This window comes from Ochotona curzoniae, unplaced genomic scaffold (assembly GCF_017591425.1).
Source record: "Ochotona curzoniae isolate NIBS_2020 unplaced genomic scaffold, NIBS_Ocur_1.0 contig_4501, whole genome shotgun sequence".
Classification (NCBI taxonomy): domain Eukaryota; kingdom Metazoa; phylum Chordata; class Mammalia; order Lagomorpha; family Ochotonidae; genus Ochotona; species Ochotona curzoniae.
In genome coordinates this window covers 13,738,685-13,755,159 of record NW_024466307.1, presented here as the reverse complement: position 1 = coordinate 13,755,159, position 16,475 = coordinate 13,738,685, and the positions used below count along the sequence as shown (strand labels likewise).

At 43.2% G+C, this 16,475-nt stretch overlaps 1 protein-coding gene across 20 annotated transcripts in view; it reads right to left on the bottom strand.

Moving 5' to 3' along the window:
- PAM (peptidylglycine alpha-amidating monooxygenase) overlaps positions 1-944 on the bottom strand; it is a 140,901-nt gene extending 139,957 nt beyond the window's left edge. For 19 of the 20 annotated variants that reach the window (XM_040986097.1, XM_040986098.1, XM_040986103.1 and 16 more), the window contains exon 1: positions 38-680. In XM_040986097.1, coding sequence (XP_040842031.1) covers positions 38-135 — 98 coding nt within the window. In that variant the 5' untranslated portion in view covers positions 136-680. Of the gene's footprint in view, positions 1-37; positions 681-876 lie in introns of those variants that run through there. The other variant, XM_040986094.1, reaches the window with a different exon arrangement.
- Positions 945-16,475: the final 15,531 nt, after the last annotated feature.

The window sequence follows — 16,475 nt, the reverse complement described above, 5'->3', positions numbered from 1 at the left end:
CTCTCATACACACACACGCACGCACACGCACACCCACCTCTTGAAGACTGAAAGTGGGCTTCGGAAGCCCAGGCAGCTGGCGTGAGCAACCAGGATGAGAAGCAGCAGGCTGCGTGCGCGGCCGGCCATGGCCATGCCACTCGAGCCCCGCCTGGAGAGGACCGGGCAGCGGCGTCGCGGGTCGCAGCTACTTCATGCCCGGCGTGGCGGGCGTCCTGCGGCCGCGACTACACTCCGGCTGCCTGGCTGGCGAGAGCGGAGAGCTGGACACAGCGAAGGCGGCGACACGGAGAGGCGACTGGGGGCGCGAGGCTGTCCGGTGTGCGAGAGGGAGCCGGAGGCTGCCTGGCTCCAGATCTGCCCGCCTCTGCCCTGGTGCTGGGAGGGCTAGGCGTGCGGATACCTCCCGGCTGGGGAGGGACGGGGACCGCGCGGGAGCTCACACCAACCCGCGTCAGTCATCATTCAGAACCTGCAAAAATAGAAGCAGATAATGGATGACTAACACATTACAGCGATTGTCCTCAGCAAATCCCCGTGGAGGTTCTTTAATCCATCAGTAGTTTCACCGGCGTGCGCCCCAGCCTGGGTTCTGCGCACCGCCCTCCCCCAAGATTTTGCCACCCCGAGGACACAGGGCCCTTGCTCGCTCGGGACTCTTCCGCCTACACATCCACTCATGTTTTCTTTTTCTAAACACATACACACACACACACACACCCCTCCCTCCTTTTCCCTCTTTTTTTCTCTTAACCACTCCACTCTCTGGTTTCTTCTCCTTACTTCCTTCTCTCACAAAATACTCTCTAAATATATTGCTGCTAAATGTCAACAAAAGTTATTCCCCCAGACAGGGTTGAAGCCCAAGACACACACACAACTTAGGCAAAGACAAAGCAATCGGACGCCACAGCAACCAGATAAAGATGTTGAGAACAAAGGCGTATTCAGGCATGCAGGTCCCAGAGCAGCAGGATCTGGGCTGTTTCATCACAAAAGTAATTGCCCAAGTTCTCAAGTGTTGCTTTAAAGCCACCCCAAACTCTAGAGCTAACATGTCAGGTGAAATGAAAAGGCCCATTTAGAAGTCTTGTATCTGACACACAAAGTAACCATTTCTAAAACAGCCCTCTCCAAGGATACTCCTGGGAATATTTATTTGACAGAGAGAGAGGGAGGGAGGGAGAGAAAGAGAGAGACAGAGAGAGAGAGAGAATGAGAGAGAAAGAGAGATCTTCCATTTACTGCTTCATTCTCCAACATGTTCCCCAGTACTTGGAACTCCATCCCAGTCTCCTTTATGGGAAGTAGGAGCCCCAAGCACTTGGGCCACTGGCTGCTGCTTTGGCAGGTGCAATAGCTGAGAGATGGATTGAAAGTGGAGCAAGCCAGGACTCCATCTGGTATTCCCATATGGAATGGCTTAACTCACTGTGCTAAAATGCTGGTGCACCCTAAATTATTCTTTGCTAAGTAACATTTGGAGATGTAGTAACACGATTAGAAACAACATGGAGAATTTCAGTATGTCCCTCAGTGTATTTCATCTACAAAATCTGAGACCAATAATTTCCTGCTAACATACATCAAAGAGGTGGAGGTTCAGAAAATGGCAGCTCAACAGATGGTCTCAAAGTCTGGGTCTCTCTTGGCTGGCCTCAACCTGCTTAAAAACCAGGCTTGGCAGAAGAGAACAAAGCTGTTGTCCCTACTCAGCCTGAAATTTCTGTATTCCAGCCGAGCAGGACTGCAGGCATGCCGCATGCACTGGTCTGCAGGGCCTGCGTCCCTGGGGCTCTTCCATACTCCCAAGTGATGGTCTCCAGGCTCACTGCCCGCCCAACAATCATCTGCAAATCTACCAATCCCCCTTCTGCTCTTCCCTGGGGTTAGGTGGGTAACCCCATGCCCACCACTGCCCCCAGCTGTGATTTTCCCCTGCAGCATCTCCCCAAGACTGAGCCTTTTCTCCTTAATTTATTCCAGCAACCATTTACAGGGCAGGGCAGAAAATTTCTCTTCACTCTTAAGGGGATCATAAGATTTCACAAAAAGGACATAATTAGGCTAAACTTTTAAATACTCATATTTTGACTTTACCATTTTTCTGAACATACTGTATGTACATCAAGAGTGCTCATATTTTTGGTCAGAAAGCATGAACTAAAGATGTATTGTGCACTAGGCAAAAGGCCTCCAAAGAGATTTCTTTAAGTATGATTTTAATCGAAAATTATAAACATGATTCAGAGACGCTCCAACTCAAAGCCTGCGATCAAGAACTTGCCATGGAGTCTAAATGAGAAGCGAGGCTCGTGGATGATACCACCAAAACATGGCATATGGGGGCTTAACGAGATGCCAGATGAGAGCAGAAAAAAAATCAACAAAGTCTTATGAAAACGTTCCACAAGAAAATATTTTCTAAATCATCTTAAGAATCATACAATTGCAAAACTAAACTGAAAAAAAAAAAAGGAACAGAGAAAGAAAGGAAAAAAAAAAAACAGAATTCAAGCAAATATTTTAAAAAGCATTAACTAACCTTAAATTGGATGACACTCTGTTTAGGGTCAGTGCTCTCCAAATGGAAGAAACATACCATTCACCGAAAACAGACAGAGCACCATCGAATAGCCACCCAGTTTGAGGATGCTTGTGGTCCACCAGCATTTACATAAGCAATGGCATTTCTAAAAGACTGATAGAGTCTGTTTGAATTTACCCTGTGCTTGCTGTTTGAGCATTCAGCCACAAAACCCTCCAGCTTTGTCCATATCCTGTGGGTAAAGAGCTCCTAGCTTAGGAGAAACAATTGGCCTGAAGGCTATCAGCTTTGCTAGCAATGGAGTTCTAACCTGTCAAAGGGCAATCTCTAATGCTCTTCCAAGTTCCTTTTAAAAATGAATGTGAGAAGAGATTGTATTTTATCATTTTATTCAGAACAGGATTCAAGGACAGCCTCTCATGCAGCTGGCAAGAGATTTGGTGTTATACAAACCCTTGAAAACAAATTTAGTACAGGTTTCTAACAGGAACACACCCTTAAGGGACTAGCATTTGAATAAAAAAAAACCCACTTATCTCTTAGATTGATTTTATTACCTTTGATGTCTCTAAACCACCCACTTAAACAAAAGGGATTTGAAACTGCAAGTGAAAAAGCAAAGTTGATCTTTGTAGCCATGGAAAGAACAAAAGGTCTTAGAGGAATGAAAGCTGATTATGTGTCTAGTTTCTTGATATATTGTAAATTAAGGGCAAAATAGAAATCATCAATTAAAAAAAAAACGGTTCTAATCATTTCATTTATGATTCCTAAACATGTGGAATATCAGCTATTCAAATCTTAATCATCTCCTTACGATTTAAAATAGTCAAAATGTATTTCCCTGAGATAATTCATGTACCTCTTTAAAAATGATAATTTCATACTCTGCACAAAATACCGAAGTTGATACATATTAGCCACTTAGAAGAAGAACAAAACTCAGAGAATATAGGCTGTTAAAGGAGCTGAAAACTTCTTCAATGGCAGAGGTGGGCATCATGCAAGACCTTAGGGGGCAGTTATTAGAGCTTTTACTGTGGGAGATGGACAAGGAACCTAATGCATGCGCAGGGCACAGCAGGTGCAAAAGGAGGGTGGGGGTGAGGGGAGGACAGTGTTTGAAAAGCAAATCCCTAGACTCAAACTGCATATCCAGGATTTTTTATAAGTCTTTCCAAATATTTTGTCTGCTTATAAAATTTTAAAGTAAGACTTATATTTGTAGACTCAGATGGATATTAATTCCAGGAACAGTATTATTAGCTAGTAAGCATGAGGTGCCTCCAAAAAAATCATGGAAAACTAATAAAATGAGATGTGTAGTTGGATGAGAAACTTTGAAATTGATGCATAAGAAGGGTGTTCAAAAACGTCGCAGATAACACAGCATCACGAAAAAGCTCTGAGTGGACGTCAAAAACGTTTGCATTCAAATGAACTTCTGGTTTCACACGTTTTTTTTCCCAAACATTTTGGAAGCACCCTTGGAGAGTGAGTCGTGAGGCCCCTAAAGCTAATTTGACTCTTCCAAAACAGAAAATGCAGTCCTACTAATTTGCATGTTAAAGAAGAAGAAGAAAAGGAAAAAGAGGAAGAAAAAGAAAGCTAGCAGCAACCTGTAACTGGATCAAGAACCAGATACCTTGGCCATTCACTCACTGGTTCATTTCTCCAGGGAGGGAACCCATATAGCACAGTGGCTACTGGCAAACAGAAGGAAAGCTGCTTCCTGTCTCCAGCTTGAATGAGCAGTGAGAAGCTGGCCAGGTGTCTAGCCTTCTGGGGCCTCAATTTCTCCACTGCCACAACAGCAATATCTTCTACCTCAGAAGAGGGCTGTTTGCTAATAATAACAGAATTAATAACCTCAGGTCAGTGCCAGGCACATTATAAATTCCCATTATTACTGCTGTTGCAAATAAGAAATACATCGCCCGAATGTTGGGAACAGTAATAATCAAGACACAGTTTCCTCCCCCTTAGTAACCACTTTCCCGTGGGGAAAAACAAACAAAATGAATTAACAAATTATGAATATCATCTTCTTTGAAGGAGCTTTTATGCAGTCCACGAGAATGACTGATGGCAACCCGATGAAAGGATGCACACCCACCAACAAGGCAATCTGCCTTTTAGGGATTTATTATTCCTGGGCAAAAACTGAACAAGGACACAAACATATTTATAAGATTATTCAGTAGCATTGCTTTTAATAATGAAGAGCTGGATATTTATGATATCAGAGGATTAGAAGCAATTTAAATACTCATTGATAGGAAATCAGTTAAAATTATATATACATACATTTCTCTCACAAAAAATCAGAATAGAATGCATGTCATTTTAGAAAGAACAAATTAGTCTATTATTATAGCCATGTGCATATGATGTGATCAATTATTTTTTTCTTTCTGCATAGCTTAAATATTTTTTGGACAATTTCAAACTTTTCGAAATGTTGCAATGCAGTAGAAATAACTTTCTTCCCGTAACCATTTAAGAGGAAGTTACTGACCCATTTCTTTGACATCCCTGACTACATAAAAACAAGAACATTTTAGGGCATAACCTCAGTTCAGCCATCAAAATCAGAAAATTCATACTGACAAATTGCTATCATCTAACCTCACTCTCCTGACATGGCCCCAATAACACGCTTTCTAAGCAAAGCCGGTCCAGCTGAGGCTCATGCACTGCATGCAGCATTGTCAGGTCTCCAGTGCCCTCCACTCGGGAACTAATTTTTATGACCCCAATTCTATTGGAGATGACAGACCAGCTATTTTTGCAGGATGCCTTGCCATCAGTGTTTGCTTTATGTCTGTTTACAGGGCCAGATTCAGCTTAATGCAACCCTGATGGGAAAATCATGGAAGCAACCCTGTGCTGCTCTCTCACCGCATCTGTTCGTTGCTCGATGCTGCACATCAAAGTAATCTAATTTGAAAACAGGAAGTTATCTCTTGTACATCGGGAAGAGCTTAGCTGAGTGGTCTTTCTCGAGGCTGCACCAAGATGTTAAACAGAACCAGAGTCAGCGGGAGGCCTGAAACTGGAAGATTTGCTCACAAGATGAAGGTGACTGGCACACATGGCTAGGGAGTTAACTCTGGCTGTCAGCAGAAACACATCTGCGTCATGCAGGCCTCTGCTTTGGGCTGCTTGAGCGGCATCCCAGTAGAGAAGCTCGCTTTCCTAGCTGGTACAATGTCTTTTATGACGTTGCATCAGAAGGTGTCCATCATGAATCTTGCAACATCTGGTGAGCTGCGTAATTGCATCCCACTCTGATGTGAAGCTGCCTATCCAACAGTATGGACGCCAGGAGCTGAGAACCATCTTTCCTTGGAAGCTGCCCACACACCATTTTATAGCATGGTGCTCAAATTTGACTAGCTCCATAATCAATGACAGTAACTTCAAACATTTGCATAAGATGATGTATTCTAGGCTCTTTCAATGTAGTTAGTATTTTTTTTAACTTTAGGATTAATATTTGTTGGTGGAGAGGCCAATTGCTAACTTTCTAAATGCTTTATTTCTCATAAAGCTTCCAATGTATTCATTCATTCTTATTTTATTAAGTTTTCTTCACACTATTGGATTGATTAATTTATCTATTTACATACATCACGCTGATGCTCGAATTTGCTCAACTGCAGCTCCCTCACGCTCGCTTGTGTGCCCTCTGACACCTGTCTGTCATTCTTGGAGCACTTCTCTGCTCTTGAACACCCCTTCTCATCACCAGACTTTCCTTACTGTGTTTTGCACCCTGTGTGGCCTTATGGACACCCAACAGGGGACTGAGCACCTGGGAGTGCCCTCCTCACCCTGTGTGGGCTCTGATAGCCCATGCCAGGTCACAGAGCCCACCACATTCATGGCTGCCTCCCCCTTGCTGCTCCATCATTCCATGCTAGGCTGCCCCCACCCTGGTGTCCACCTTTCTCTGTGTCATGCATGGCTTTAGAAATGAATTGCTCCAGAAGAAAAGAAAACAAGATGCTTATTTCAAAAATTCAAACTATATAATGTTGTACATAATTATGTACAAAGTAATGTAATTCAAACTGTTACATTTCCAGTGGTTTTCTATGGGGGGAGGGGAGGGGTGAGCAAACTTTCACTTTCTTACGCTACGCTTTGGTAGTCTTCATTCTTGCCAGATTTATTATTTTTTATATCCAAAAGAAAGTAAGCATGGATGCATTTTAAAATATTTTACTGAATATAGTTTATCTCAAATGTTGACTTCTATCTGAGCATTAGAGAAATAATGGTTTGAAATAACAGAAACTCCCCTTCCCTTGCATACCAAGCACAGTACAAAATCAAGGTCATGGCTGTTCTGAAGAGCTTCTCAAACTCTGCACTATCGACATTTGACCGATACAGTTCTTGGTTGTGACGGGGGGTGTCAGAAGCGTTCAAGGATGTTTAGTCTTTACTCACAGGACGCCAAAAGCATGTCCTCCTGTTGTGTCTACCAAAAAGATCTCCAGGCTTCACCCAACATCCTCTGAAGGGTGACATCACCCCGTCTGAGGACTACTGATGTAACATGGCACATGAAAATGAATTTGAAAAATCAAGTGCAATGTCATTTCCTTTAAATACAAATTAGGTTATTTCTAAAAGTTGGAGAAAATAGCATTTAAAGTTTGTTTTGAAACCTTCCAAACTTAGGAGTACTTTTTTCATAATGAAGATTTTTTGTAAATAAAAATGTATTTATTTCTATTGGAAAGTCAGATTTACAGAGAGAAAGATCTTCCTCCAGCAGCCAAGAGCCAGGAGCTTCTCCCGGGTCTGCCACTTGGTACAGGACCCCAAAGCCTCAGGCTGTCCTGGAATCCCCTCCAAGGCCACAAACAGGGAGCTGTATAGGAAGCAGGGCAACTGGGACTCGAATCAGTGCCCACATAGGATCCGGGTGCATGCATGACGAGGACTCTAGCCCATAACATACATTTTTCATGAACTTTCTGAAGTGGCTTCCCATAGTAAGGTAAAAGTGGCCATAGGCCAGCACTGGGATGTGGTGGATTAGGCTGTCACCTGCAGCCCCAACATGACACATCCGAGTCCCTGTGAATCCATTTTGAATAGTACCTGAGGAAGCAGAGAAAAGCGGCCCAAATGCTTAGCCCCCTGCCACTCACGTGGGAGTCTCAGATGGAGTTCCAGGTTTCTGACTTTGGCCTGGCTCAAGCTTGGCCACTGCAGCTAACCAGCAGGTGGAAGACGCCTGTCTGCCTCTTCCTCTCTGTGACTCTGCCTTCCAAATAAATCAATCCTGAAAAAAGCAGCTAACATGCAATTGGAAATCTAGAACGAGTGCACAATGGGAAAATAATAAACAAGTAACTTTTACTCACACACACATGTGCAAGCTAAGCACTGCCTTTACTTGCATTATCTCACTGATTTTTTTATTATTCCTGTCTTAAAGATGAACGATCTAAGACTTGGAGAAATTAATTAACTTGTTCTGTTTATGCAGTGGTAGAGTAAGGATTCTAGTCCTGGTTTGCTGGTTTCAGGACCTACACCCTTAACCAATATTCAACACAAAACGCACCCTCCACACTTACAGTCCCCTCAAACACACACACACACACACACACACACACACACACATACACACAGGCAAATCTGAATAGCCTTTTGTTGTACAAATTCTGACAGTCAGTATTTACTGAGCAAATATTATGTGTCACTAGATTAGTTCATCAGAATCTTCACAACAACTCTGACATATCAGTTTTTATCAGTCCAGTTTCGCTGACCCAGGAACTGGGAAAGAGAGGTGGTAACTTGCCCAGGGTACACAGCCAGGTTATAAACACAGGTGATCAGATGCAAAGGGTTGAGAATTTCAGGACCCAACTGTTCAATGTAACTTTGTCTGTCTGCCATGCACAAATCAGAAAACATCAATACTTCCTCTACAACCTTACAGACATTAGTACTTAACTCAGAAGGCTACAAAATCAGTCTCTCTAATTTTGGTTCAAATTTGATCTCCAAACACTGAGTTGGACTTGCGAGGGCATTTACCCTAACCTCCCCCAACCTAAGTGGGTTTTGTTTGTTTGTTTCTTTGACTGCCTTTTGGAAAGGCAAATCAGATTTACAAAAACAGGGAAACACAGAAAGATTTTCTACCCACTGGGTTACTTCTCAAGTAGAACTGATGGCTGGAGCTAAGTTGATCTGAAACCAGGAAGCAGAAGCTTGTTCTGGGTCTCCTACACGGATGCAGGATCCCAAGGCTTTGGGCCGTCCTCCACTGCTTTCCTAAGCCATAAGCAGGGGGTTGCATGGGAAGTAGAGAAGCTGGGACAAAAACTGGCACCCATATGGGATTCTGGTACTTGCTAGGTGAGGATTTAGCCATTGAACCATGTGCCAACCCCCACCCCCAATCTGTTTTGAATAAACATATCAACATGAAAGATTCCCAGTGTCTCTTGAAGAGCTGTACAATCTGGCATCGTGGCAGTTGCACTTAAATGGCAAGGACTAGTGCAGCCCACAGATGGCTCCCCTTTTCTGGTGGAACCAGCAATGGGCAGACCACCACAAGCGCCATTTCTCCCCCTGGGCTCCCAGACCCGGTGGTCAACAGCAGTTGTTGTAACCACCAGGCAATGGGCAGTGGCAGGTCTTGTTGCTGCCTCAGCTGGTTTTAGTTTTACCTTTGGGTTTTTAACACAGGACCGGCTTTCCTCATGAACACTACAAGGTGGTACTTTAAAATCATCTGTATTGTGACAACGGAGATATATCCTTTCTGAGTGTGGGGAGGCCAACTTCACAGAGATCGACCCACTTAGATATAACAGTGGTGCTTTTCTTTCTGTTTATGAACCTCTTCATCAGCAGGGCACACTGAATGATTACTTTCACACATGGATTGATTTGGGACTCATCTCTTCTAACACAGAGGCAATCTAAAGTACCCTTCCCTTGCAACTCACAATTGACTGCATACCTGTTTGAATCAATCTATGCTAAAAAATATATATGCTAAAAAAAAAATCTCAGGGATGCCATTCAGTACAATGCACTAAGAAGCTTCCAACAGTACCAAATACTAATTTTTTTCTCTTTTTAAAATTTCCACGATCAGCACCAGATGCCCTTTTAAATATGTCCATCACTCATCAAGCTACTCAATGCTGTAAACATTTTAAAGGAGAAAATAGCAAGCGACATAATTCTTAATTAAATTCCTCAGTTTTGACTAATACAAATGCTACTTCCTCAAAGATATAATCTAGATTCAAGGCAAGCACAATTTTTTTTGCTGAAAGGCAAAACAGATCCCTGTGCAGCAAATAGCACGTGTCCCTTAGCCCAGGAAAGCATGGACAGTTACTGATGATGTCATCAGGCCGTTCAGTTCTGGGTATGCTCATGTGCCCAGAGGGAGCTTACTTATTTATACACTCAGATCATCACAAACAATTTAGTTTCTGGAAAAAGGCACAAAATGTATCTGCAGCTATCTCTTTGCTGTTCCTGGAAACATCCTTGTTGAGTTGAGGAACTGGCGTCTGGCCTTGTCTCTGCAGAGACAAGGAGCCTTCAGCAGCATGGACCCAAGCGGATGGCCAACACCAGCCTGAAAGGGCCAGCTCCTTCCGTAACCACTTTAGACATTCATCAACGCACTTCTTCCTCTTTGAGGGAGTATCTGAGGAACTAGCTGGAATCCAATACCAAAGACTTGACTGAATTTTAAATGTCAGAGGTTTTCCCATCAAATGCCAGTTGCTGAATGACCCCTGATTCACGCAGAGAAAGATGCTCTGCACTGAGGCTTCGTAAGGCTTCCTTTGTGGGTCTTCGTGTTAACATTTCCTTCCACTCTTAAGAGGAAGCAGAAGCAAACCAGAGGGACGCAAGCTCTTCCATTTAGGGGCAAATGTTGAGTGTTTTGGGCTTGGGTGAGTGTAGTGAAAGAGGGGATATACCTTCCTTGTATTTTTTTTTAAATTAAACATTTTTTTAGAGATGCTGATAATGTTCTTCTATAGTTATTTCAGTAGCTCAAAAAGTTCATAGAAAATTGACTTAAATATGCCCATTTTCATGCACAATTTTTGAAGTGGATACATGGATTTTTTCCCATTTTCCATCACTTTTTTGAAGACTCCTCATAGCACTGATTTAAAAATCTTCCCATTGCGACTATAAACTATATCTTGACAATAGGATACTGGACTCTGCCACTGTCCATGCCTACAATGCCAGGATACACTTAAATAGCAGAATGATAGACTTATGATTATTTCTGAAGGGGTGTACTATTTAAACAATATAGAAGAAATCAGTTGAGGGGAGAGATTTGGGGAGAAGAGGAGGGAGAAATCCAGAACCTGTGGAACTATATCATAAAATAAATGATTTTTTTTTAAAGATTTTTTTTTTATTGGAAAGGCGGATATACAGAGAGGAGAGACACAGAGGAAGATCTTCCGTCCGATGATTCACTCCCCAAGTGAACACAACGGCAAATGCTATGCCGATCCGAAGCCAGGAGCCTCTTCCGGGTCTCCCACATGGGTGCAGGGGCCCAAAGCTTTGGGCCGTCCTCGACTGCCTTCCCAGGCCACAGGCAGGGAGCTGGATGGGAAGCGGGGCTGCCGGGATAGAACCGGCGCCCATATGGGATCCCGGGCGTGCAAGGCAAGAACCTTAACCACTTGCGCCGCCGCACCGGGCCCAAAATGATTTTTTTTTTTTACCAAAAAAATTTTTTTGAACCAAAATAGCAATTTTTAAATTTCATTTCTACAAACCTTATGAAATACCTCATATATGTTGTTAAATGCCTTCCAATCACACTAGAGGCAAAAGCCACTAACTGTACAAAAACAAATGTGCAGTTCGAAACAAGCATATTTTTCTTTAATGAGGATCCTACAGCTAATGTCCAAGCTCTCACTTAAAAGCAACACTGAACTTCACCTTTTGTTTCGCATGCCACTCACACAGAAGCAGCTTTAGGCATTGCAGAGTCCCACCTTCCAGTACTTTTGTTTTCCATTTCAGACTTTCAAACCGTGAGAGAAGGATGCCAATAAAGAAACCCCTTCTGACATAAACATTTTGCTCCTCTGCTGTATAATTATAGTATGTGAAGTGAAACCTGCAATCTTGTGAGGCTCTCATAAAATTGAAAAATTTACGAGAACTTTTCCTAAAGGTCGGGAGAGAATGCCAAAACTTCCTCTCAATTTATTTAATTCTGCTCAGTTGAGTTTACACTGACCTCGAGAGAGCCTACAAAACATACAGTGTACACTGGCCTTCGATATCCCTCATCTGCATGAAATCTTAGCTTAGTTGCTTAAAAACACTTTAATCTCTTATACTCAGTGCCCAGCACAGTAGTCTAGTGGCTGGAGTCCTCACCTTGAATGCACCAGGATCTCATGAGGGTGCCAGTTCGTATCCCAGCTGTTCCATTTCCCTTCCAGCTCCCTGTCTGTGGCCTGGGGAGGAAGTGGTAACGATGGCCCGAGTTGTTGGGACCCTGCACCAAAATGGGAGACCTGGAAGAGGTTCCTGGCTCCTGGCCTTAGGTCAGCTCAGCTCTGGCTGGTGTGGCTACTTGGGTAGTGAACCAGCAGATGGAAGATCTTTCTCTCTCTTCTTCTCTCTATAAATCTGACTTTCCAATAAAAACAAATAAATCTTTAAAAAATTTTAGCTTAATCATAAGACAACTAAATTTTCATATGCAGTTCATCAGAGAAGCACAGTGTACTGGAGGAACTTCTATGCAGATATTTTAATTTCTAGTCTATGGTCATAAAAGTTTGCTTTGATCAGTGTCCCCAAACTCCCCATGAACTATCAATGAAGAGCCTCATCATTTTCTTCTGGCTGAAGATGATCAAAGCATTCCTGGGTTTGTCGGAACTCTTTGATGTGGTTGCACAAACAGGTGGTGATTTTATTTCGTTGCTGTTAACTGCTTCTTGCTGTCTTTAGCTTAGGAAAAAGTGGTTTATTTCATCAAGGAGCCTACAGAGGGGCTTGCTCCGTCCCTGTTTTTAATCCCCTTTACAAGGCTTCCCATAGCGATTTGCAAGACCACTTGGAGTGGCAAACCGGGGAAAGAAGATAAAGTTCTTGATCCCCTGGCCTCGGGATGCCCTGGCCGCAGTCCCACAGGGACCCTGCAGGGAAGTGAGGTCCGGCCAAGCCCTGTACATCTACTGGCCTTCTTGTTGTGGAACTACAAGCCCTCATCCTAAATTATACTACAACTAAAAGCTGAGGTTTAAGGCTCAGAAATGTGCGAACTGCCTTGCACTTGAGTTCTATCAGACACTTTGGTATAGGAGGAACAGGTTCCCTTTTTGAAGTACAAAAACTCCTTTTCAAGAAAAAGGACCTGGGCCCGGCGCAACATTCTAGTGGTGAAAGTCCTTGCCTTGCTTGTGCCAGGATCCCATATGGGCACCGGTTTGTGTCCGGGTGGCCCCACTTCCCATCCAGTTCCCTGCTTGTAGCCTGGGAGGGCAGTTAAGCATGACCCAAAGTCTTAGGCCCCTGCACCTGTGTGGGAGACCTGCAGGAGTCTCCTGGTTCTTGACTTCAGATCAGCTCAGAGGATCATCGGATGGAAGATCCTCATCCCTGTATATCTGACTTTCCAATAAAAGTGAATAAATTTTAAAAAAGAAAAGAAAAAAACAACCTTTAATGTCCCTATACATTAAAATAATAATATCTCTAATTAAATAACACTTAACAGTTACTGAATGTTTGGTTTGCACCAGGCGTCTTAAACACTTTCTTTGGATTATTTAACTCTCACAGGATCCTGTGGCCTGTGTTCTGGCATCATCGCCATTCCATAGATGGGATGCATAGAGAGTCCAAGGAGCTGGCTTGAAGCTGGCTGCAGGCAAGGACGTAGCAGAGAGGAGCAGGGGTCTCCGGGTCCTCTCTGCAGCGCCACCTGCTCCACTTGAACCACCTCCTACTCCCAATTCTTTGCAGCTGGAGAACTACAGCTTCTTGCAAACTGACACCGACCACGGAGAGCCAAGCCGGCTGCCAGGTGCGTCCCGTGATGACCCGTGGCTAACTGCAGTATCATTGCAGTGGGATCACCACGGCTGAAACTTTCACTCATATGATGTACTTGATGGAAAGACACTTCTCTGAGATCTCCAAAAAATGGAAATGGGTGGACCTCAAACTTCAAACTATCGCCTGTCATTATTGACCTACCGCAGGCTCTAAGCACGTGCCTCCGAATCATATACACAGCTGATCCTGGCCTAGTGAAGTGCGTGTGCCAGCACTGCCCCGTGTGTTCTTTTGTTACACAGGCAAATCGATCTTACTCCTCTGCCAACCTTTGCCTCTGCCTTGTCCTCAAATATTTTTCTGTCAGTGACAAGAACCTGGACTTAGGCATCTAATGACATCCTGACCCAACCACTCTACCAGAAGAAAGCCATCTTGCCAGAAAAGCTAGGGCTGATTCCAAAGGCAGCAGCTGCTAACCATCAGGATACACTACACTGAATCTGTTCTGCTATCTGTATGCAAACTGCCTAACCAGACTACTACTGGTTTGCAGTAACATTTTTCAAAGAATTGTCCTTAGCTTTGCAAACTAAAATACATAGTACCATAAGAGTTTGAAACATGATGTCTGTTTCACATCTTACAACCTCTGCCTCCTGTCAATGGCCCTGCACTCTCCCCAAATGAGGCTCCTCCAGTGGACTCTAACAGCTGAAAGAAAGCCAGAGGGGTATGGAGGCTGGACGCATGTATTTGAAGTCAGAAACCTTGGTTCTAGGTCCTACTTTACGGATTCACTTTACATTTCTAAACTTTGGTTGCCCCTATTTAAATATTAAAACATGCTCCACCAAAAGGCTTTTAAGAGAAACCGATCACAGTAAACCCCGAAAACAGTGAGGCATCAGAAACACAGCAAGTTGCTCCAAAAGTGATCCCCCAGAGACTGAAGGCCTCAGAAGCCACGTCACACAAGAGGGTCTCTGACGTGGCTATGTCTATCTGTCTGCAGAGCTACCTTCCATGCCTCAAGTTCACACCCCGCAAAGCAACTGCAATTCCCTCTAGTCCAGTCCACAGCTGGCACTACAGTCTGTCAACACACTGGGACTGACTTTCGTCATGCGTCAGTTTGCTGTTTTGGTTCGATCAATATTCCAAACAGAATCATTTGCAAACCAATCTATTCTGTGCGCCAGATAGGCTTGGTCCCTCCCACGCCACTACATGTTCTGAAAGCAATGAATTTCCCTAAAAAGCACTGACTATCCCCTGGGTTTTCTTCACTCCACCTCTCTCTTACAGAAAGGGTGGAATATGCCATGCCCCTGTGCCTGTCCCCCTCGCTGTGACGCTGTTCCATCTTTGTCACATTGCTCTTGTGAACCGTCACAGGGCAGAAGGGCGTTGTCATGATGAGTGGTCAAGTCCAGCTTTATCATGCATGAAATACAAAAGCTTTTCCTTTACCCTCATTGTTCACCATTTGTTTATATCTCATCTCCAAGTAACAGTTCAGAGTATTAGAACATTTTTAGATGGCAGATCCTTCACAATTATCCTTTAAGAGCCAGAGTAAAAAAATAGGGTTAAAATGTTTCTATTCAAACAGTATTCCTGACACTAAAACAAAGAGCAAAAACAGTAATTTTAGCATTCAGTAAAAAACAACTAAGCCGCAACCTAAGTCATCTGAATACACTCCACACATCAGGCAGAACAATATATATTCCAAGGGAATTAACATCACAATTTTGGGGAATATTTACTGGACATGGGCATTGGCAGGTCACGTAACTCTCAGCTTCCGGTTAGAGACGTGAATTTAGAAACCTACAGAGCAGTAGGTTCACAGAGCCAACCAGCCAAACACAGCAGCACGTGGGGTTAAGAACGTATTTACTTTCCAGAGGCAATTCGATATTTCTTTAACAATTAAATTATAAAATGGTAGACCCAATAAGGTGCTTCTGATGTGAATGTGACAAACAGATTCTTAATAGTAATACCGGTGTGTCTCCTTAAAGAAGTATTGACAAGGAATGTGGGTTACTGTTCCTGAAGCATCCAAAAAGATGAAATGTGATGACAACAAAGTGCCTAGAAGCACTAAATGCTATGTGGGTAAGCAAGTTCACTAACTACTGAAATCTACTAAAGTCTATGAACTTTGTTGGTGGAAGACAGCTCTTGTGAAGTGAAATTTTATGTCAGTTAATGGACACATACTTAAAAACATTGCTTTCCAGTAAAATTCATACAGATTTCTATTACTATAATGTTGCATTCCTCTTTCATTTAGTCCCTAAACTCCTCTGACCATGATAGAACAGTTGTAACAATTAAGCTCTTTCAAAAGCAAGTAATGTGCTTTCAATAGTCACACTCAAAGACTGTAAACATGTGGTGGAATTCAGATATTTTGAAAAAGACCTTTTTACCTATAAACACATCATTTATAATGTATATTTTATATACATTTATATATTTTATATATTTTTAGTAGCAATCATGCTTACTCTCACTTAAAAACACACCAACATCACCAACAAAGCTTTCAGAATACCATAAAAGAAAATCATAAAACATCAGTTTCCCCTGCACTTAGTCCTGAGGTTTATCAGGATGCACTCTAGTTGGCTCCTCTGTCCTTTGATATGATTTTCAGGGAAATTTACACTTACATATATCCATTCAAAATTAACGGCCCATGGCTGACTGGCAAGTCATTTCTGCCAGCATGGGTAGCTGGCAACCAGGGCAGACACTGGCATCCCTGACTCAAGGATGCACAGCAAAAGCAAAGGCGGTTTCTAGACTGGCTGAGCTCAGAGCACACGTAAGAAAGCAACAACACACA